Source organism: Eubalaena glacialis, chromosome 9 (genome assembly GCF_028564815.1).
Source record: "Eubalaena glacialis isolate mEubGla1 chromosome 9, mEubGla1.1.hap2.+ XY, whole genome shotgun sequence".
Taxonomy (NCBI): Eukaryota; Metazoa; Chordata; class Mammalia; order Artiodactyla; family Balaenidae; genus Eubalaena; species Eubalaena glacialis.
In genome coordinates this window covers 86,156,106-86,179,710 of record NC_083724.1, presented here as the reverse complement: position 1 = coordinate 86,179,710, position 23,605 = coordinate 86,156,106, and the positions used below count along the sequence as shown (strand labels likewise).

General features: G+C 38.1%; 1 protein-coding gene across 6 annotated transcripts in view; it reads left to right on the top strand.

Annotated features, from left to right (window-relative positions):
* TUT7 (terminal uridylyl transferase 7) overlaps nucleotides 1-23,605 on the top strand; it is a 59,617-nt gene that overhangs the window by 28,304 nt on the left and 7,708 nt on the right. For 3 of the 6 annotated variants that reach the window (XM_061200565.1, XM_061200564.1, XM_061200566.1), the window contains exons 15-28: nucleotides 232-318; nucleotides 925-1,025; nucleotides 2,720-2,777; nucleotides 7,417-7,520; nucleotides 8,157-8,246; nucleotides 9,099-9,212; nucleotides 9,387-9,464; nucleotides 10,089-10,266; nucleotides 13,944-13,991; nucleotides 14,073-14,164; nucleotides 15,501-15,616; nucleotides 16,813-17,138; nucleotides 19,305-19,381; nucleotides 19,747-19,810. In XM_061200565.1, the coding sequence (XP_061056548.1) occupies nucleotides 232-318; nucleotides 925-1,025; nucleotides 2,720-2,777; nucleotides 7,417-7,520; nucleotides 8,157-8,246; nucleotides 9,099-9,212; nucleotides 9,387-9,464; nucleotides 10,089-10,266; nucleotides 13,944-13,991; nucleotides 14,073-14,164; nucleotides 15,501-15,616; nucleotides 16,813-17,138; nucleotides 19,305-19,381; nucleotides 19,747-19,810 (1,533 nt within the window). Of the gene's footprint in view, nucleotides 1-231; nucleotides 319-924; nucleotides 1,026-2,719; nucleotides 2,778-7,416; nucleotides 7,521-8,156; nucleotides 8,247-9,098; nucleotides 9,213-9,386; nucleotides 9,465-10,088; nucleotides 10,267-13,943; nucleotides 13,992-14,072; nucleotides 14,165-15,490; nucleotides 15,617-16,812; nucleotides 17,139-19,304; nucleotides 19,382-19,746; nucleotides 19,811-23,605 lie in introns of those variants that run through there. The other 3 variants (XM_061200569.1, XM_061200568.1, XM_061200570.1) reach the window with 3 other exon arrangements.

The following is a 23,605-nucleotide window of genomic DNA, read 5'->3' as shown; positions in this document are numbered from 1 at the left end:
GCAGAACCCTTGTTCAGACTGGTTTACGTCTCAGGAGCAGTTCTTGGTGATAGACTCTTTCAAAAGGCATCTTTATTTTACATTGCTTAATGCTGTCTACTGAGAAGACACACAAAATTTAGAGTTTTCTTTATTTTCTTTTTAAAGCCAGTTAGGTTTTATTTAAAAATATAGTTTTTCAGAGAATGTGAACAATCTTTGTTTCTGAATGTATCTGTTTATTTTAAACAGAGGATTTTTCTCCAACTATTTTAGAAGATCAAGCACGTGAACATATTCGGCAAAACCTAGAAAGTTTCATAAGACAAGAGTTTCCAGGTAAATAATTTTTTACCTTTAAGAAAAGAAAGTGTGACTTTCCTTCAGAATGAGTACATGTGTTACAACAACATTAATTTTGAGACTAAGAAAGCATTCTTGCAGTGATGGTGGGGACAGGGCTTCAGTTGTTTTGTGATATACCTAGGGTGGTTTTTGGTCTTCCCAATCCTAGTTTGCCAATAGAAAAGACAGACGCAGTGTAGTATTTTGCTTAGCAGATACCACAAGTGAACTTCATTTAGTATTAGGTTTAGAGTCAAAGTTCAGACCTATAAAAAGTGAATTTATTTAGAAAGTAGTAAGCTTACATTATTAAATGAGCTGAGATGATCCACATTTTCCTTGAAATGTCCTTGCATTTAAGAAGAAAGTGGCATTTGATAATCTTTCATGTCTTCTATAGCTTGTATTTATTTATTTATAGTAAATTTTGAGAGAAAGTAATTTATAATAAATGACTAGTTAATAAAAGAACATAATTATAATGAGATTGTTATAGGACAGTTAACAACTGGGTATTTTTGATTCATGAGAGAGTTGTTTCGATCAGAAAATTAAACGTACTCAGGTAATTAGGTATGACTTTTCATATATCCCTAACAGGAACTAAACTGAGCTTGTTTGGCTCCTCCAAAAATGGATTTGGGTTCAAACAGAGTGACCTTGACGTCTGTATGACAATTAATGGACTTGAAACTGCTGAGGTACAGTGACCACGTAAAACTTCCATTTGCTGTGGAGTGTGATTTGACAATCTTGACTGACAATACAGCATGGTATTTTCCAAATTTATCAGGGTGTATCATACGGAGTATGCCATTTGGCACAGTCTGTCTGGTCAAGTAACTTAGAAGTTGAGAAGTGAATGTGAGGAGTAGAAAGGCTTCTGCTTGCAACTTGTAGTACAAATTAGATTTGAAAGCAACATCTGGGAAGTCTACAAAGCCAAACCAGCCTGTCTAGTGTCCCATCGGCGTAGCCGCTAGGCTGACTCAGGTACATAAATATACCAACGTAAGGTTTTCTGAGAAGTTTTTTAGTAGGCAGGCAATGTGGTACAGTGATAGGAGAGTGCTAAACTGAATTCAAGACAGACCTGGTTCGTCAGTCCTTAAACATGTGGTCTTTGGTTGATAATCTCTAATATGGAAGTGAGATCCTCTTGCCTCAGGAGACTGTTGTGCTCATCAGCTTGGATCACGTATGTCAGGAGTCAGGGAACTATGGCTCGCTGCCTGTGTTGTCAGTATCAGTTTTTATTGGGATACAGCCACACCCCTTCACGTATGTATTGTCTACATCTGCTTTCACTCTGTAACTTCAGGGTTGAGTCCTTGCAACAGGCCATATGGTCCACAAAGCAGAAAAGGTTTGCCAGCGCTCATGGATATGAAGGCATTTATAAAATGTAAAATACTTTTGAAAAGGTGTGCAGTCTGAGAAGTACGGAATTTGTTATTGATAACAGTCCAGATGCTGTGTATCCAGAGGAGTGATGCTGCTGCTGCTCAGGATCTTTTCATGCCTGTTTTGAGTTTCAAGTTTTTATCCTTTGAGGATGTATCTGGTTTGGGAAAATAGTCAAAAGTTACCTAGCATGACTGTGGTGAATAAGGTGGATAAGCAAGATTGGGTCCAATATAGGGAATGACCTGATTATATCGGGGTGGCCAAGAAGTTCGTTCGGGTGTTCCTGTAATGTTATGGAAAAACCCAAACGAACTTTTTGGCCAACCCAATACATATCAAGATTGGATTTTTACATGATTAATAAACTAGTCTTGAGGGCATTTCTAAATTAAATTCCAAATATATTCTGGGAAGTATATAGCCATCAGAAGGACTTAATGTTTCAGCCCAAATGTTTTTAAATGTTTGAAATATTATTCATATTTCCTGTATGACTTTCTTTTTGTGCATTATATTTTTTACTAGTCCTGTGGAGAAATAATCTGAGCTTAATTACTCTCCACAGCACTTCCTCAGCTCTTAATTAAAGTATAATGAAGGTCTACCCGGAATGAATAAGACGGGCCACAGAAACTCCCTCTTATTAATTCTGTCACATAGAGAGTACTTCTGAGTGACATAATTACATAGGGGGGGAAAATGGAGATCCTCGCTGGTTCAGAGACTTTTCTGGAGACACTGATTTCAGCCTTTCTTGTGCCTCCAAGAGCAACCCAATGAGGGTTTCCATATCCTTAGGATATTCCTATGAATGAGGATTAACGCTCACCTAAAAGGGAAAAATGTATGTAGAATAATTTGAAGTTAATTTTGTTATTTCTGGAGGAAATGGAAACTATAACCAGGTTAGGAACCTGTCTTCCATTTTTGATTCAGTAGTTTGTGCCTTTTTTTGTTTGTTTGTTTGTTTGTGCCATTTTTGTTGCAGGGCTTGGACTGTGTAAGAACTATTGAAGAATTGGCAAGAGTCCTCAAAAAACATTCAGGTACCTCTATAAGCTTTTTCTAAAAAATATTTTTGTCTTTTTTATTAGTGTTTTGCATACTTAGAATTTATGAATGCCAATGAAACAGTGTAGTGGCTCATATAACATTTATGGTATTGGTGTCTTTAAAAAAATCTTATGTGATTAAGTATGAAAAACTGAGGAATTGGTTATAATATGTGTGTGCATGTTTTTGCCTCCGTCAGTTTTATTTCAAGACAAAGTATATACCACGCAAGAAATTTTGGGAATCACTTTGCCTTATCAGCATTGTGTAAATCAAAGTGTAGGGGCTGCTAGCAGTGATGTGAAGTGTAGTGGAAAGCACCATGGACTAGGGTGATGGATTGTACTTACAGCTGTTAAGCTGTGTGTGACCCTGAACAAGTATTTACAGCTGTAAAATGTATAGATTCTGTAAATTGTGTGCAGAGCTGAAATGCCATTAACATATTCTCCTGCCTCTCTTTGTCAGAGGCAGCTATGGATGCTGTTAACAGTGAGAGTCTTCTTTTAAAATGTGGTTCATCAAACTTCTGTGCTAAGAGTTGAAAATGAAAGTGAGCAAGATATTGTCGTTGCCTTGTGGAACTTAAAATCTGTGCGCCATCCATGAAAAGCTTTCTTATATCTTAGTCAAGAGTAGACTTAAATTCACAGCGTGGGCATGCACACATACATACATACATACATACACATAAATATGCACCTGGAATGCCCCTTTTTGTTGCATTCTTTTTTTTAATAAATTTATTTATATTTTATTTATTTATTTTTGGCTGCATTGGGTCTTCGTAGCTGCACGTGGGGGCTACTCTTTGTTGCGGTGCACGTGCTATAGGTGCGTGGGCTTCAGTAGTTGTGGCGCATGGGCTTAGTTGCTCTGCGGCATTGGGATCTTCCCACACCAGGGCTTGAACCCGTGTACCTTGCATTGGCAGGCGGATTCTTAACCACTGCACCACCAGGGAAGTCCCTGTTGCATTTTTTATTTCTAGGAGTTTAAAGAGGATACCGTGTTATTTAAATAACAGGGGAAAAAAACTTAATTTTGGTTTATTCCTAATGAAAACCTAGCGCATCAGTATTTTTTTTAATATGCTTTGATATAATTGTTTTGGTCATTGAAATAAGCATTTTGGGAATGTTACCTCTAAAGATCATATGCTTTTTTATTTTTATTTTTAAAGATTGTGCAAAGAAACTAAATTGCTAAGCTTCCGTGACTATTAGTTATTTAGTACTGAGCTAGGTTTTGACTTTTGATTTTGAAATAATTTCAAAATTAAAGGAAAGCAGCAAAAATTGTATAAAGAACTCTGTCTATCCTTCATTCAGATCCACCAGTTGTTAACATTTTACCACATTTGATTGATCATTCTGTCTCTTGCTTGCTCACAATTTTTTTCTGTACCATATGAGATTAAGCTGCAAACATCACGTCCCTTTCCCCTAAATACCTGTGTGTATTTCCTAAGAATGAACCATGTTAAAAATAGGTCATTTTTAGACTAGAAATGACTTTTACAGACAGATTACAATATAATGCAGATTGCATGGAACAAAAATGGAATAATAGCTATAGGACTATGATTAAGAAAGCAGTCTCCCCACGTATTTTATTGGGTACCTGTTATGTGCTCAGCACTGTGTTGGGCACTTAGGGGTGGTAGAAAAATAAGTCTATACAGATCTTTGACAGCTTTCAGATCTCAAAGGTAAGATAATCTCACAGGCTATGTAACAATGTGTGGTAGTATTCATTTATTAAAATGAGTTGTAGAAACTACAGTAAGTATTAAATAACTTCTGAGGAGAGAGAGATTCTGGGAAAAGAGTTGGGTAAGGGAGGTTCATGGAAGAGATGGGCTTTTTCTGATCTCAGATGATGATGAACATGATTTGAAAAGGATAGGAAGAGAAGTCATTTCTAAGATGCATGGATGTGAGTGCGAGAATCACTGTAATATATTTTGTAGGACAGTGAGAAGATTGGTACATTTTGAGAGGAATTTCAAGTGGGAACTATTAGGAGATAAGGTAAAGTCTGTAGATATTTGGAAGCCACTGAACTTTCTTCAGAGGGGAGAAACCCAATAAAAGCAAAACTTAAACTTTTTTAGGGAGCTGGTATACTCTTAGGGAAGATATAATCTAAGTGACAGGGCAGAAGGACCTTAACCAGATGCCAGTGATCCTAAAAGGAAAAGGATATGAGAGATTCCAAAGGGAAATTTCCTAGAATTGGAACCTACAAGTAGGAAATAAGGGTTCAGGCTGTTGTCTGGGTACTTGAGAAGTGGGAATGTTTGCAGAGAACACCAGCGTGCCATGAAGCTATAATCTCCAAGAGTTAACAGTACAGCAAGTAGTTAGAAATATGGAGTTGTCAGGATTGAAGAACAAAATGAAACAGTTTTGTATTGAAATGCTTGAAGGAAGAAAGAGAGACAGAAGCCAAGAATAAAACCGAATTCCATGGGATCATTTGAGAGAAGTTGAGGACCAAGCTTTAATTCTTGAGTGTAGAAATTAGGGAAGGACACTGAAAAAGGAGCTATTGGAATGGTAAAATAGGAACCAGGATGACGTGCTATGAATAAATCCTAGAGAACAGGCTTAGAAGTGTCATACTGGTTAACAGGGTCAAATTCTAGATGGGAAGGAGATTGAGAAAAAGGATATCTAATTTAGAGCCAGTATAGCAAAGTACTTAATGGGGCTTCTAGAATCAGACTCTCTAGTTTTAAATCTTGTGTCCCCGCTTTCTGGCTGTGTGATCCCCAAAAGTCACTCAACTTCATTATGAGCACTCAGTTTCTCGTCTATAAAGCAGGAACAACAGTAATAGCATTTAAGATTAAGAAAGGCAATACAGGGCTTCCCTGGTGGCGCAGTGGTTGAGAGTCTGCCTGCTAATGCAGGGGACACGGGTTCGAGCCCTGGTCTGGGAAGATCCCATGTGCCGCGGAGCAACTAGACCCGTGAGCCACAACTACTGAGCCTGCGCGTCTGGAGCCTGTGCTCCGCAACAAGAGAGGCCACGATAGTGAGAGGCCCGCGCACCGCAATGAGGAGTGGCCCCCGCTTGCTGCAAATAGAGAAAGCCCTCGCACAGAAACGAAGGCCCAACACAGCCAAAAATAAATTAATTAATTAATTAATTTAAAAAAAAATAAAAATAAAGACAATACATTAAACTACAGGGCCTGACATACGCTAAGTGTTCAGTAAGTACGAGCTTCCTTGCCTCTCCTCCCTATCAGTGTGTTAGACTTCTGTCTCCCGCACAGACCATTTTTGCTGAAATTTCTTTCATCTGTGTACTTTTTTTCTAAATTCCAGACCACTAGGTATCTGCCCTCTAGCTATCACCACTTAACTCTCTCAGAAGGAGCTCAAACCTCAACATCTCAGGATGAGCTCATCTTTCTCTTTACTGCCTCCCTTCTGCTACAGCCACCACTACCTGCTCGTCCTTCTGAATCCTCTTTCTCGCTTATTGACATTGGCTTCCTTGGAATCACCAAAATGAATGAAGTGATAATTAGCCTGTCCTAGACTAGGTTCAGTAGATTCAGTCATACCGAGATTTGAATCCCAGCTCCACATTCCTAAGCACGTTCGTTTCTCGGGGTCTCTGTTTCCTCATCTTTTGGGTGAGGGTGAATGGTCGTAGGAGGTAATGTTTGTAAAGGAATCTAGGTACTCAGGAAATGGTCTTACTGTTACAGCCCTCCTTCTCCCTTATCACCCCTACTTCTACTTCCCCAACCCATCCAGTTATGGATGCTCTCACACATGTCTTACTGCTTCTCTGCCAGGTCAGTTTTTATAATGGTCACTTAGTCTCTCTTCCGGGTGCCTCCAGTCTATCCATTGCCAGGGACCTTGTCTAAATAGATGTGGTCAGTGATTCTCCCCAACTTATACCAGTTCATTGGCATTTCTTTGCCTCTAAGGATGTATATGTTCCCTATTTGGACTCTTCCCAGTTTTTACCACATCTCCTATTACTCATTATTTCTTTCCCTCAAGTCCACTCTGTAGCCTGAACAATTCCATGGAAGTTCCCTGAACATGCCGTTCTATTTCAGGCATCTACCCTTTCCCTGTGCAGTTTTCCTTGCCCGGTAAATCCCCTCAGCCTTCTCTTTTTTTGCCTGTTCTTTTTCAAAGCCTAGCTCAAGCAATTTACTTCTCTGTTGAAGTTGATTCCTTTCTTTTACTGACATAACTTCTAGCTCCAGGATGAGTAATTTTTGTTTTGAGGATTCTGATGATTACCCCTATGGGCTTTTCTCCATATTATATGTGTAGTCATATAGAGAGAATAGGCAGGGCCCACATAGTCCAGATTCTGTAGTAGTTTCCTCTGTTGTGGTGTTTATCAGACTGACAGCCCTATGCACATGCACATGATCCATTGAGTTCCTGAAGAGCAGCGGCTGCCTTGTTCATTCTTGTACTTCAGATATTGATGTGTTTTAACAAATGTAAACTTTGCCAGAAGAGTCTTCCCAGATGTTTGTTAATAACAGAGAATTCTTTGACTAGTCTTAGTGACCCACATTAACATAAGAGCAACTTATATCCCCTGCTGCTGTATTTAATGACACTATCTTATTTCCCAACCTAGGGCTGAGAAACATCTTGCCTATTACAACAGCAAAGGTGCCAATTGTAAAGTTCTTCCATTTGAGAAGTGGTCTGGAAGTGGACATCAGTTTGTATAACACATTGGTAAGATTTTCTTTAGACTTTTCCTTTATGGTGATTAAGGGGAACAAGTATCTCTTAATTTACACAGTCTTTCAGTAAAATTAAACCATTCATTTCATCCAGTTCATTCTTTCAATAGTTATTTATGAGTGCTTGCTAAGTGCCTGGCAGTGTTCTGAGACTGGGGATATAACATAGAATTGAGTTAATATTAGTATTCATTTAAAATGAGGTCAGAGTGGCAAGTGCTTTTTGTTTGGCTTGAACTTTGTTTTAATTTTGGAGTGTGTGTGTGTGTATCTTTGGTCTCATACCTGGTTTGTTTCAGGGCTTTATGGGACCTCTCTGGCCCCTAAGGACATTTAATTTTAATAATGGGCGGGGGGGATGCAGATCTTACACTGACTTAAATGGAACTGATTATTTTAATAGCCCATATTTTCTAGGAATGTTTAGACTAAGGAAGCCTGAGATCAGATGTCACTTATAATTCTTACCTAGTAAATTAATGAAGTTTGTCTTCAGGGGAAAAATATTAGTTTCAGTCTAAATGTCTTCATCCTAGAATGAATTACAGTGTAAACCTTTTCAGAATATTCCATCTTAAAACTTTTTCTTTTAACTGGTAGACTTATAGTGTAATTTCCCTTTTAACAGGCCCTTCATAACACAAGGCTCTTATCTGCTTATTCAGCCATTGATCCCAGAGTGAAATATTTGTGCTATACCATGAAAGTATTTACAAAGGTGAGTATGCTTCCTCTTGTGATTTATCAGGAAATTTCATTACATCTTCAACCCTGTTGAAAACATAAGTCCGTAACAGAAACAGACTCAGTGATATAGAAAACAAACTAGTGGTTACCAGTGGGAAGAGGGAAGTGGAGCGATAGGGGTATTATGGGATTAAGAGACACAAAGTACTATGTATAAAGTAAATAAGCAACAAGGATATATTATTGTACAGCACAGAGAATATAGCCATTACTTTGCAAAAACTTTTTTTTTTTTTTTTGGCCTCACCGCACGGCTTGTGGGATTTTAGTTCCCTGACCAGGGATTGAACCCGGGCCCTCGTCAATGAGAGTGCAGAGTCCTAACCACGGGACCTCCAAGGAATTCCCTATTTTGTTATAACTTTAAACGGACTATAGTCTATAAAAATATTGTATCACTATGTTGTACACCTGAAACTAATATAATATTGTAAATCAACTATACTTCAATTAAAAAAAGAAAAAGAAAAGTGTGTATTTTTAAAGAACCATAGCCATGTCAAATGCTTCTTTTAACTATTTGAGAAGCCCTACTCAGCAAGCTAAAATTTTGTTGCTTAAATTTTACGTGGTAACCTAACATAGCTTCTGGCTGATAGTTCCACAGCTTTGTTGGGGTTTGTTTTGCTTTGATTTTTATTTATTTATTTATTTTTTTGGTTGGTCTTATTTGGTTTTGTTGGCATATTTTAGCATTTGAAAATGTAATTTTTATATTAGTGCCCTCTAGAAGCACCTTACTCTTAGTGACAATAGAATAGATGCAAGTGTAGCAGAAGACATTGGTGGTCTTTCCTTTGTTCCTCCTTTTCCTTCCCCCCAGATGTGCGATATTGGCGATGCTTCTAGAGGCAGCTTATCGTCATATGCATACACGCTTATGGTGCTATATTTTCTCCAGCAGAGGAACCCACCAGTCATTCCTGTCCTTCAAGAGGTATTAGTAAAAGAAATTGTATTTCTCATCTGTAGAGCTGGGTGATCTTTGAGCCCTCTTCCTTCTCTAAAATTCTGTGGTTCTGTAGTTAAAATTTTTACTATTTTCCTACAAGTTTTTGTATCAATGCATTAAGTTTGTAATCCATACTAATAGTTTAAAAATTAATTTCAGATATACAAAGGTGAAAAGAAACCTGAAATATTTGTTGATGGCTGGAATATTTATTTTTTTGATCAAATAGATGAACTGGTACGTATTTTAATAGTAAAGATTTTTTACATCCTTGACTGAAAGTTACCTATACTATTCTGTAGTGTAGTTGGTCAACAACTATATTATCACTTGTAATATTTATTTATATTATGATAGTGAAAAACAAATAGCATATACAGATGATTCCTTTGAAGTTGAAAACTTTTTTTTTTAAGCCAGGTGAGTTTCTAGGGACTATATCCAGGATTTCTTTAATGCCTAATAATTCCAAATGGTCAAGTAACTTTATTCCAAATGAACAAATATTTGCCCTGTGGTTTCCTACAGAGAGTTTGGAAAGACTCTCAGTTACAGAGATATAATAATCAGGTGTCACCAAGGCTCTTAAAATTTATTTCCAGATTCTTCCACAAACATGCATTCTGAGGTTTGGCACTTAAAACCCTGAGGACTTTCTGTCTCCAAGTCATAGGGTAGAGATTAATAAACTCATGTAAATGATATTTTAAAATATAAAAGAAAAGTTATATAATTGTATTTTTATGTATTTAAACTCTAGCTAATTAAAATAAATCCAGATTTACTCCCTAAGATACAAATGACTATTGATATTAACACTTTACTATAGAGCATGATATCTCTTGTTCCTTCTATTTCTAGCCCACCTATTGGCCAGAATATGGAAAAAATACAGAATCTGTTGGGCAGCTATGGTTGGGACTTCTTCGTTTCTACACAGAGGAATTTGATTTTAAAGAACATGTTATTAGCATCAGGAGAAAAAGTCTGCTTACAACTTTTAAGAAACAGTGGACATCAAAATACATTGTTATTGAAGGTACAAATAAAATCAAACTTAAAACTGAATAGAATATAGAGATTGAACTGTGAGGGTGTTCTTCATCCTTGCAGAGCTCCTCCAGAGCAGCCATGAGCCACTGATCGCGGTGCGCCTTGCAGCCATCCCGTTACTGTCCACATCAGGCAGACTTGTCTGTTTCCAGCTTAAAGATTTATTTTTAAATGGCTGATGCCCTCCCGTGGGGTCTCTCACAAATCCAAAAGTCTTTGTTCACCATGACAAGTCCTTTACCTATGTTTAACAGGTACTGGAGAATAAGGTTGCTATAGAGGTAAGCCAGCTTCAAAATAGTGGGACTTTTAAAACCTTCCTAAGTGAGGGTTTGAAGAGTGCCACCAAAAGTCAATTTTCAAGATCCTTATTTGCTGTTTATTGATGGAGGAGTTTACCTATAAGTAGTTATATATAAAATTTGACATTTATTTCACCCATGCTGAAGCCTTCCTTGAATGCTAGGATCCATGGGCCATTGTGTTTGTATTGATATTTGATTGTTTATTTCCACTTTGAGAGATTTTTGTTCTATCTTTGTAGATTTTTTATTAACTATATATATATTTATATATTCACCAAATTATTTTCAATGGTTGCTCAGTACTGGTTTTTTTTTTATTGTTGTGTACTTGTTTTACAATATTATATTAGCTTCCTGTGTATAAAATAGTGATTCAATATTTTTATAGATTATTCTCCATTTAAAGTTATTATAAAATATTGGCTATATTCCCTGTGCTGTACAGTATATTCTTGTAGCTTATCTATTTGATATATAGTAGTTTGTGTCTCTTAATCCCATACCCCTATCTCGCCCCTCCCCATTTCCCTTTCCCTACTGGTAACCACTAGTTTGTTCTCTGTATCTGTGAGTCTGTTTCTGTTTCGTTACATTCGTTTGTTTTATTTTTTAGATTCCACATATAAATGATCAATTTGTGGGATTTTTAGTTTTAAAGACAAAATGGAGTTTAAATGCTTAAAAATGAATTGAGAAATGGCTTAAGAAATATTTTGTTGATTTTGGTCTTTTTTTATTTAATATAATCATATCACCTAAATAATGTGTTACTTTAGGTTATGCTTTTATCATTACTTCTGCTTATTGACAGTATTAAAATACTGTGAACATTTGTAAAATTAAATTCAGATGACAATGGGTTATAGATACAGTTTTAACTTTTTGGTATCTGATATGTCAAAAACATAGAACTTTGTCTTAAACCTTTCCACTATCACAGGGGGTTCTTATGGTCTGCCAATTATTAATATTTTTTTCTTAATTTTTTGAAGCCTCATTATCTTTTGCTTTTAACTTTACATTATTTACAAACGAGCCATTAGTAATAGGCTATATTAGAAGGAAGACTTTTAACTGGTTATTCTAGAATTGAGAAATTTCAGTGGTGGTAGTTTGTAGTGTTTGTACAATAGCTAATATCGTAGTATCTCTGCTACACCAAGCAAACAAACAAAAATACTTCCACATAGCACACACATAAAAATCACCAGAAGAAAGCATGACCAAACCTACTAGAAAGGTAACCTTCTCATAGCAATTATTAGTATAGGGTTAAACTGAGTGAAGGGTCCTATGCGCCAGTAAACTGTTAGTGGGTCTAAATCCCAAATGGTATACCCCAGTTATTATACATTAGAAGCACAACAGACAACCATAAGGAATGCCTCTTTTTACTTCTTTACTCCTTCTGTAGGTACCATATACATCCTCCATTTTCTTAACGAGATGATCCCAAAAAAAGGTTTTGGGGTTTTTTTTTCCTTTGCTTTCTTTTTTTTTTAAATTTTAATTTATTTATTATTTATTTTTGGCTGTGTTGGGTCTTCGTTTCTGTGCGAGGGCTTTCTCTAGTTGCGGCAAGCGGGGGCCACTCTTCATCGCGATGTGCGGGCCTCTCACTGTCGAGGCCTCTCTTGTTGTGGCGCACATGCTCCAGACGCGCAGGCTCAGTAGTTGTGGCTCACTGGGCCTAGTTGCTCCACGGCATGTGGGATCTTCCCAGACCAGGGCTAGAACCCATGTCCCCTGCATTGGCAGGCAGATTCTCAACCACTGCGCCACCAGGGAAGCCCTCCTTTGCTTTCTTGAATATGTTTTTAGACATTTATTGGAAATAATTAAATATCTACACATAATGTTTAAATTGTGAATTATTCTGTGTATATTTATTTTAAATCAAATATAGTATTTTGACTTAGAAATAATGCTTTACCTGAATTTATTTCATGAACCAGTTTATTCAGATCTCACATACATCTTTGACATCAGCATTTTTTTCATTTCTACCACTTCTTGGATCATCTAACAAATAATATTTCAGATACATCATGTATATATACCTATCTAAGACATTTGAGATGCAGACATTTCAGATCATATGGGAGGGACTTCCCTGGTGGCGCAGTGGTTAAGAATCCGCCTGCCAACGCAGGGGGACATGGTTTTGAGCCCTGGTCCGGGAAGATCCCACATGCCGCGGAGCAACTAAGCCCGTGCGCCACAACTACTGAGCCCACGTGCCACAACTACTGAAGCCCATGCACCTAGAGCCTGTGCTCTGCAACAAAGAGAAGCCACCGCAATGAGAAGCCCGTGCACCGGAACGAAGAGTAGCCTCCGCTCGCCACAACTAGAGAAAGTCTGCGCGCAGCAACAAAGACCCAACGCAGCCAATAAATAAATAAATAAATAAATAAAATTCTAACACAAACCATTTGATTAAAAAAAAAAGATCATACGGGAGTCTTTTTTTTTTTTTTTTTTTTGGCTGCATTGGGTCTTCGTTGCTGCGTGCATGCTTTCTCTAGTTGTGGCGAGCGGGGGCTACTCTTCGTTGCGGTGCACGGGCTTTTCATTGCGGTGGCTTCTCTTGTTGAGGAGCATGGGCTATAGGCACGTGGGCTTCAGTAGTTGTGGCTCGCGGGCTGTAGAGCATAGGCTTAGTAGTTGTGGTGCACGGGCTTAGTTGCTCCTCAGCACGTGGGATCTTCCCGGACCAGGGATCGAACCCGTGTCCCCTGCATTGGCAGGCAGAGTCCTAACCACTGCACCACCAGGGAAGTCCCAGGAGTCTTTATATAAAGCTTTTACTGGAAATTGAGATCCAGATAGCCATTGGTATGCTACTGGGACAGGTGTGTGTGTCTGTGTATGTTTTAATTTATCTTATGTTTTATGAGCTTCATGATAAATTATTTTCTAAAATGATTTTTTAAAGGCTGTTAATTAGCAGGAACATTCAGTACTAAAATGTTTTAAATATATTTGTGACCTCTATATGCCTCTAAAACTAGCATGATTAGGTAGTTTTGTTGTTGTGATTTTGTTGTTGTGATTTTGTTGTTCAAAATGAAGCACCTTCTCATAATATGAAGGACTCTTTAAGGATTCAAATATAAAGCAATACCCTCTTTTCTGATGGATACTTTTGGGGGAAAACTTGCCTTATATTTAGGAATATATATATTACTTAGTTGTATTATAGACTTAAATCTCATTAAAAAGGCAGTCATTTAATACTTTTATTAATGATAAAGTATGTAACAGTTTCTTGTTATATAGACCTCACTTTATGTATGAATACTGGTATTTCCTATTTGATTATCTTTTTTTATTTTCATTAATTTTCTTTACTTAGATCCATTTGATTTGAATCATAATCTTGGAGCTGGATTATCAAGGAAAAGTAAGTTACTTTGTTTATAAATATTAATGCCATCTCTTTTCCTTTTAATCCCTCTAATTGAGCCTTTACTCTTCTTCTTAGTGACAAATTTTATAATGAAAGCATTTATAAATGGGAGAAGAGTATTTGGTATTCCAGTCAAAGGATTTCCAAAGGACTACCCCTCAAAAATGGTAAGTGTTGGAAATACAAAAAACCAATTCGAAAAGCCATTTAAGCACCTAATTTGTATACATTACTTCAGTAATAATCTAAATACTCTGGAAGTTTGGTGAGTCTAGCCAACATAAAAACCTATTAATAAACATCCCTGTTTTGAAGCCATTTATCAGGAGAACAGGAAGAGATAGCCAGAAGTGGAGTTTGGGTGGGAAAATTAATAATTTTGTTGCTGCTGCTTTTCCTCGGTAACACACATTGGTGGCACTGCTGTCCCACCAAGCTTTCAGCTCCATACCAGCCTCTGCAAACCCAGTTTGCCCATATCTAAGGACATCCCCCACCCCCTCATATGACATCTAGATTTTTCCAGTCTGCTTGCAAAGAGTAATAAATCCCTTAATGGGACAAGAGAGAGTCAGTGCTGCCTGTACTAAAGATCTGTCTGTTCTCATATAACCTAATAATCAGGTTTTTATGGAACCACACTCATTAAAAACAAAACAAAATTGCATTATAAAAATTCATTTCAGTGAGAGAAAACGGGAAGGGGTTAGGAACTAGAGAGTTTTATGTTAAAAATAAAGGGGTTTTTTTCCTTCATTAATTTTCTTAATAAAGACTTTTTAAATGAACCTTAAGTTATTGGGTGTATAAGCATGTTCAGCATTTGATTACATATCTACATCTAGTTTTTGCTAGATACTGCTGTGGTGGTCTTCTACACCAGTGCTTTTGAAACTTGTTCAAACAAATCACCTGGGGGTTTTGTTAAAATGCAAGTTCTGATTCAGGAGGTCTGGGGTGGGGCCCAAGACTGTATGTCCTACAAGCTCCCAGGTGATGCCACTTCTGCTGGTACCCACCTTAATTTTGGTGGCAAAGAGGCTAGAGTCCAGACCATTGTCTTTCCTTTCCTCTGATATTTTCCTTCAGAAGCCACAACAAAGCAACAGCACATAGCTTCTTTCTTTTTAGGTTTTAGCCTTTTCATTTTATGAGAAAATGAAGTCTTTGTACCTGACCTCAGCTTCCCCCAAGTCCTAGGAAGCTGACTCACAGGGATGTGTAATGCTTTTGTTTAGAAGTGTGCAAGGGAACAAGCTACCTTTATGGTTAAACAGTGTTCTGCATGATGAATAGTAATAAACAAAAATGAATTTAGGTAAGCCTATCCTGATTAGACCTCTTAATGGTTTTAGATTTTGGAATTAAGCAATATAATAATAACTATTAAAATTAATATGTCGACGTTGGTGTGTCAGTGAGATTCCTGATTAATATTGGTTAGTTTTTGTGTTTGGATCTCATATTAATAGTTCAGATTTTTATGTATTTATATTCTGCTAGGAGTACTTTTTTGATCCAGATGTGCTAACTGAAGGCGAGCTGGCCCCAAATGATAGATGTTGCCGAATTTGTGGGAAAATTGGACACTTCATGAAGGACTGTCCTATGAGGAGAAGGTAAGCAAGTATTCAAGAGGGGTGGTTTTGTTTTTGTTTTCTTACTGTACCAGTTTTTAAATGAAGTTCTCTTGTAACAGAAAATAAACTTGTATTAAATCCAGCAGTTCTCAGATAAATTTGAGCTTTTTTTACCATGAAAATGAAGTGACTTAAAACATGGCTTTAAGTGCAGATCACTAGGATTAACTAGGGTGTACAGGTGACAGTCTTCCAGGCCCGGTCACCTTTCCTAATTTTGGGCACAGCCCTAATCATCACTTGATCATTTGGTTATCACACTCTCCAACAGGGATGTAAGAACAAAAGAGGAAACTGAAATTCTTCCCTTTTACAGCAGTGAGAAGTTCAAAATCATTTCAGTCAATGAAAAGTAAAATGGGTTTTTTTTTTAGGATCTCAATTACCCTTCTATGTACAATAACTGGGGTGTACTATGTGGGAATTTAGACTCATTAATACTTCAGGGTACTGTAGTACCCTTCACTTGTATGCATTTTAATTCTTAATAATTGCTATGGTGACCTACTCAATTTGGTCACCGTGCTTTCTTAGGATAATGATTGCAGGAGGGCAGAGGGGGACATGGTTTTGGTTGCTTGTTTGGGACATATTCTTGTTTTGGAGTGGTGGTGGTGTTTTTAACTGGATGATAATATTCTCATTTAAAAACATGCCACTTAAAATAAGTCACCATCTGGAATTCAAGGCTCTTATTTAGTACTTTATTTTTATTCAGATAATAGTCACTGATCATGTAGGGCAAGGAAGAAATAATTTTGACAGTTTAAGAACATAAATCTCCTTATAACCATTGTTTCCTTGTGAACCTAAAGTTTCATGTCTCAAGTTTCCGGTGCTGGTAAAGAATGCTCATGGGCCAGAAAGGTTTAAGAAATCACTCCAAGGATAATTTGAGTTTCATTGCATCAGTATCAGAGTAGGTATTAAATTAAGGAGTTCCACTAATTGCAAAAACTGGTTTTAGAGCACTAGAGTACTTGTGAAAATGAAAAAAACTACACCCTTAAGCCCTGAGGTTGCTTCTTAATAGCGAAGATGAACTTAAATTGTTAAATTCTTGTTTTTCCCTCTGATGCCTTCTATATCTGGTTGTCTCCTAAACCTGGAGTGGTCTTAGGAATTTATTTAGGTTTTTGTTCAGATTTTTCCTACTAATATTGTGTCTTCTACAGAGTGAGGCGACGGCGAGATCAGGAAGATACCCTGAACCAAAGATACCCCGAGAACAAAGAGAAAAGAAGCAAAGAAGACAAAGAAATTCAAAACAAGTACACAGAGAGGGAGGTATCAACAAAAGAAGATAAGCCCATGCAGTGCACACTTCAGAAAGCCAAGCCAGTGAGGGCAGCTGTTGACCTGGGGAGAGAGAAAATTCTCAGGCCACCAGTGGAAAAATGGAAGAGACAAGATGACAAAGACTTAAGAGAAAAACGTTGTTTTATTTGTGGAAGAGAAGGGCATATTAAAAAGGAATGCCCACAGTTTAAAGGCACTTCAGGTATGCACACCCATCACACCTTGATGTTTGCACTCACATCTCAAGGGAAATCTCTTTTTTAGAGTTCTTAACTATTTTATTTATATTTATTTCTTTAACAGATCTATTTACTGGAAAAGATTTTGTTTTTAAGAAGGTGAACCCACCTCTCCTGCCTTTACTTCTGACCCTCTATATGTCTTGAACACTTATTGCTGGTTTTTTGAGAGGCTTATCAGAGTCATTCGGTTGACTTTTCTGATAAGATTATCAGTGAATCGAAGACCTGGTAATCCCCAGTACCTAAAAAAATGCAACCTAAGCGACCAGAAAACAAGCTACCACTTGAGCTTTGCTACTCAGTGTGTGCACTTCTGAAATGGAAGCAGTGCCGGGCCATGGGGGAGTGACCTCAGGACACCACACAGTGCGTGCAGGAGCCGCTTGTATTGTTGTTTAAATACATGCGCACAGGCCTAGAAAGGGGACTAGAAGTAGAAGGGTCACGCAGTTAATGGTGCCTCTACCTGCAGAGGATTGTCTGCATTTCATCATTTTCATAATTTTCTGCAGTGAGCATGATTAGTCTTATGACGAGGAAAAATATATGGATACTATCAGTCCATAGTTGAAAATCATCCATAGATCTTGCCCCTTTGAGTTGTCAGATCTTAATCCACTTTTTCTATTAAATGGGTGAAGTGTCCGTTATGGGCATCTTTTTAACAGACTATTAAGAGTAAGGGTTCTTTGTGTGGGGGGGGATAAGTTATGGTTTACAAAGCAGTTTATACACTCTCACTTTCTTTTCTCAGAACAACCCTGTGAAAGTGGATGAAATTTGATTAGCATGGAAATGAAACCCTGAGAAATAATGTTTTTGATTAAAGTGGTAACCCTCTTCCTGTCCTCAGTTGTAAATGTTTATGTGCAGCATAAAAAATGTCAGCACTGACAGCTTCCTTAAAGTACTCACGCTAGTCCTTGTTGTTCCTGCAACACTAATACCTCTCTTCCATTGTATGATATCATATCAGCAATATAGTATCTCTTTTTTTTAAGGTAGAAAATTTTTAGATCAGCTATCCTTATTTTTTTTTAAATGAGCTTATATGAAAAGAAGTATATTTTTCAATTGTTTTCATTATTGATTTTAAAATAGGACTTAAATGTTTATGAAAGTTACAGCTTCAACTTGTCCTACTTCTAAGGAATTCAAATTCAAACTTTTTTGCCCTAACAAGGGACATATAGCAGAATAAAATGATCTTCTTTTATAATTATAAGAGGTAAAATGTTTATAAGAAATTAAAAGCAATAGCTAACATTCATTGAGCACTTACGATGGGTAATTTCATCTCATTTTCACCACAGCCCCATTAAATGTGGTATTATTGATGTCTCCAGTTTACAGATGAGGAAACTGTAAACAGTATAGATAAGATGTAATACAGTCTCACCAAAATTCCTTTTGTAGGCTAACCTTCAGAAAACTCAGGTTTTGTGTTTACTCAGAGCAGGAGCATTGCGTTCCTCTTTGGTACAACAAAGTGGTGAAGGAATGCCCCTGTCCTCCCGCAGCTTGGATGGATCTCTTCTTTCTAGCTGGTAGCAAGTTTTAAGTTGCCTACTAGTGAAGCTCTCAAAATAGTTAGAGCAGGAAATTACCTGGCCGTCCAGTGGTTAGGACTAGGGGCGCTTTCACTGCTGTGGGCCAATCTGTGGTCAGGCAACTAAGATCTGACCAAAATTTTTTTTAAAAAGTAGTTAGAGTGGTGATGCTGGCTGCCTACGGGGCAGTAGCAAATCAAAGAGAGATGGGATATCCTGGGGCAGGGATGGGGTATTATCAAAGCTATGGAAAGCACTAGAATCTTGGTTTCTTCAGACTGCAGTGTTTTCACATTAAGTCAAGTAGTCATAATATAAAAGTAAAATAAAAAGGGGAGGAATGGGGCTAGAGTATGGTGAATTTCCTCCAAGAGCAAAATTAAAAATAATCAGCTTCTTTCTGTCTGAAAATTATGTTGCTCCCACTCATTTCTTCCAGTACGTTATGATTTTGTCCACACAGTATACTGAGTAGAGTTTCTGTCATATCAACAGAAAATCTTTCTGTGAAAGTTTGAAACAGGGCTGCTACTTTCAATTTAAAGTAGGAACAACAAGTGCTGATTTCTTTCTCAGGTCTGTCTAAATCTGACTCTGTATTTGGATCCCCTTCTTCACCTAGCCCTTTGAGACCAACTGGCACATTTGTTCAGGTAAACCTAGCTCAGGCCTGAGCAGGAAGCCCTCCCATCCTCCGTCTCTCCTGCAAACACGCACTGAGTGCTAGCAGCTCTGTGCCGGGTGCTCGGAGGCGCTGGGCTGCCCCAGGCCCTGTCTCCATCCTCGTGGCTCCTCTGCTCTGCCTGAGGCGCAGGGTGCGGTGAGCTTGCTGGGCACCAGCTCGCCAGGTGTGCTTTAAGGGGTCCTGCAGATAGATGTGTCTTGCTTGTTGATTAACTTGCAAAATTCTGCCACCCACATGCCTAATTTCAGCTCTCCTTGGATTTGGTTACAGTTTTCAGGCTGTTTCGGATGCTGTTCCTTTCGACTTTGTAAACCAGTCTATTTCGTTTTTTAGGCAGTGCTTTTACATGAAGACCAAAAGAAACAAAAAACATCTATATTTTTGAGTCCCCAGTCAGGTATGTGGGTTTGAAAAAAAAAAAAAGTGTGTTATTTTATTTACTGCATAGTGTACCACATGCCTTTTGAGGCACTTCCTTTGAATAAGTGGTTTTAACAGGGATTGGACATCAGAATCACTTGGGGAACTTTTAAAAATACAGCTGCCCTGCCCCCACCTTCATTTCTTAAATCAGATGCTTCAGGGGCTAGGCTTAGGCCTGTGTATTTTTTAAATGTTCTAGGTGATTCTTATACCATCCTTGAGTAGGAACCATAGTCTAGTTATTTGTTCCTCTTCTAACTTTTTGTTTCTGCTTTGAAATTGCCACTGTCTTGTCAGCAGTGTATTCTCCTCATGGAGATTATTTACCATGCACCAAAGTAAGGAAAGAAAGTAATCATGACCTGAACACTCTCTCTCTCAGCTGCGTCATTTATTCATTCCTTCAACAAATATTTATTAAGCCACACCTCCCACCCACCCGCCCCCTCTAAGTTCAGGGTGTGGTTCTAAACACTGAAGATACAGCAGTGAACCAGCAAAGCCCCTTCTCTCATTTACTCTGCATTCTTGTCAGAAGAGAGAGAAATATTTCATGTGGGACAGATGCTAAGAAATATAAAGCAGGAAAAGGGAAAGAGAATGTTGGGAGGGAGGAGGCCTCTCTGATAAAGTAACATTTAAGCAGAGAATCAAGTGAAAGAAAGAGGCAAGTCAAGAGGAAATTGGAGTTAGACTCTTACAACAGAGCTGAGAACAGTTTTGTCCTGGCTGGGTGACACTAAGTGGGATGAGGGTAAGGAGGGTTGGTTGGAGGTGAGGTCAAGGGTATACAACTGTGGGTCACGCAGCTCCTTCAGCAATGGTAGGGATGGGATTTTTTTCTCTACATGAGATGGGCAACTGTTGGAGGGTTTTGAGCAAAGGAGTGGTATTATCTGAATTGTTTTAAAAGGTTCATTATGCCATGAGGAGGCAAGGGTGAAAATTCAAACCAACAGGGGGGCTCCTGCTATAGTTCAGGGGAGAGCAGAGGACAGCTTAGATGTGGGTAGAAGGGGTGGAGGAAGTGAGGACTGCTAATGTTCTGGAGACTTTAAAGGTAGCGCCAACATGATCTGTTGATGGGTTAGATGATAAAGCATGACAGAAAATCATGAGATTTTGAGAATCAGAGCTGACACTGTGATGTTTGCTCTGAGCAGCTAGAAGAATGGAGTTTGAATTTCCTGTGCTGGGGAACCGTCAGGAAGAACAGATCATGGGGAGAAGTAGAGTTCGGTTTTAGACATGTAAGTTTTAAGAGACCTGCTAGATATTGGGTAGAGATGTTGAGTAGCCAAGTAGATATAGGAGCCTGGCATTTAGAGCAAAATCCAGGCTGCAGATACGATTTTGAGGATGCTCAGTGTATAATAGATGGTAGTTTAAGCCCTGGGTCTGACTGCGATCACTGAGAAAAGAGAAAAAGCATATAGAGGATCAGGCAAAATAAACCAAGGAGACACAGGAAAAATGGTTCATGGGGGAGGAGAAGCAGCAAGTTGGGTCCTGGAGTCCAAATGGAGAAAATGCGTCAAAGAGGGAGAATTGACTTCGTGCGGATTGCTGCTTATAGGTCTGTGCACCGAAGACTGAGAATTCAGCATTTTGTTTGGCAACACAGAAGTCACTCACTGTGACTTTGAAAAGAGCCATTTCTTCGGAGTGGAGGACAGAAAAACCTGATTGTAGAGAGTTGTGGTGAGAAGTGCTGGAAGAACTGTAGGCTACCTAACTTCAGCTGTGGGTTAGTGCCAGGTGGGGTTAGTGCCCCGTCCCCACCCAGGCCCCAGGCCTAAGGAAAGATGCTAAAAGGGAGGGGGAAATGGGAGGCTGTGAAGGCCTTCTCTTTCTCTTTCTTTCTCTCTCTCTAATCTTCAATAAAGTAAAGTTAAAGGAGGAATATTATATAAGCAAATAGAGCACGTGTACTCTTTTTAACTCGATTGTATTGTTGATGAGAAAAGTTAAGTTTTTGAAATTTTAAAACTTCATTGATATAACCTGACATTTTTATATATAATGTAAAACAAGCCACATTTTTTATGCTCAGCTTTTACATATTGTGTCTTATTGCTAATGTGCAAAGAATGTTTGCTTTTAGATTGGAGAGGTGCCTGTGTTAGTTACAGAGTGTGAAGAGGCTAATCTGTATCTACCATCAGGTGTCGGTTTCTGAGAGATAGCACTCTCAGAGCCTCAGCAGCCTACAGAGTCCCACCATAGAGAGAGCTCTTCCCAGCTTTCACCAAACCAGGCTGAAATAAGCCAGGGCACAGTGATCTCACCCTGGGAAAGCTGAGAGCTCCAGGCGAAGAGTATTTGGTTGTTTCTACTTTGAATGTTAACAAGAGGAAAATTAATTGACTTATTAAATTATTTAAGTACTTCCGTTTCTGTCAGTACCACGATGAATTATCTCCAGTATATAAAATGATCTACATAGAAGTAGGCATTTATTTTTATGATATGCTAATTTTACAGTTGGGTTTTTTTTTTTAATGATTGGGAAAAACATTTAAAATGGCATCACATCTCTTTACAATCAAAATTTAAAAGGCCTGAGTATTGAGATTGGTATGCAGAGTGAGGTAGAATAACTCAAAGAGAAACAGAAATCTTCAGAGAATTGCCACCCTTACCCAAAAGGGGAATATGGTGTCCATGAAAGGTAAAGACATAGGAGACTCTGTAAGAACAGGCGAGAGCAGCTCTTTCCTGGGAAGGTCTTGTAATTGCTGTCAGTGGAATGCATGGACTTAAAAATAAGAAAGGTTCTACTGGGAAAACCCTCAAAATGAAATTGTGTGAAAAGAGAATGGGGCCTATCGTGAGAGGATTTGATTGACGATGGCAGCAGCCATGAAAGATGGATGAGGAGATTGACAGGCTGCCTCTGAAAGCTACTTCAACAGATGAAAGTGTTTGGGAAACAGACTCCACTGCAGTTTGTGGGATTGTTTCCCGTAGATCCTCTGAGAGTTTGAGGATCACATAGTTACCAGATGTAAACAAGGCAGAAGAGTGTTGTTTTTTACAAGCTTCAGCCTTGAACAGGCATTTCCAGAACATTTTACGTAAGAAAATACTGATCCTTGCTTAGTTGAGATATTTGTTTTGCCAGGGATAAGGTGTTTCTGAATATCGGCTTTGCCATCAGATCGCATGGTGTGATTTCTAGCTTTGTGATCTTATCCTCCACTTCCTTCAGTTTCCTCATCTGTTACAAGGGGATAATAGCACTACTATCACTTGCCTGGTACGGCTGTTGAGAAACCCTTGTGAAAGCACTTAGAACGGTAGCTGCATGCAGCGAGGGCGGAGGTTGGTGGGAGGCGGGGGGTGCTGATGGGGTTGATATTCCCACAGGGCATCTGTCGGCATTGCTTCTGCTAAAGGCTTTACACATCTTGAGAGTAAAACTTTATATTATAATTGTATAATTTTTTAAGTGGGGGAGAAATACAGATATTAGACATATGCCTAGAAATGGCATTACCAATTGACAGTAAGTTAGGATTTCAATAAATTGTCTTCTGAGTAAAAGACTTACATATTTATAAATCTTTTGAATAACTGTAAAACTTAACTTTTTTTTCTGTAGTAAGTTTATTACAATAAATAGGTTTACTTTATACCAGAAAAGAAAACATAGGTGGTTAAAATTTATCCTTTCCAATAAATTAAACTTCAAGTTTAATTTATTGACAACTGTTAATACTGTCAAATTTACCCATGATAAATTTATACAAGTTATCTATGTTGTTAT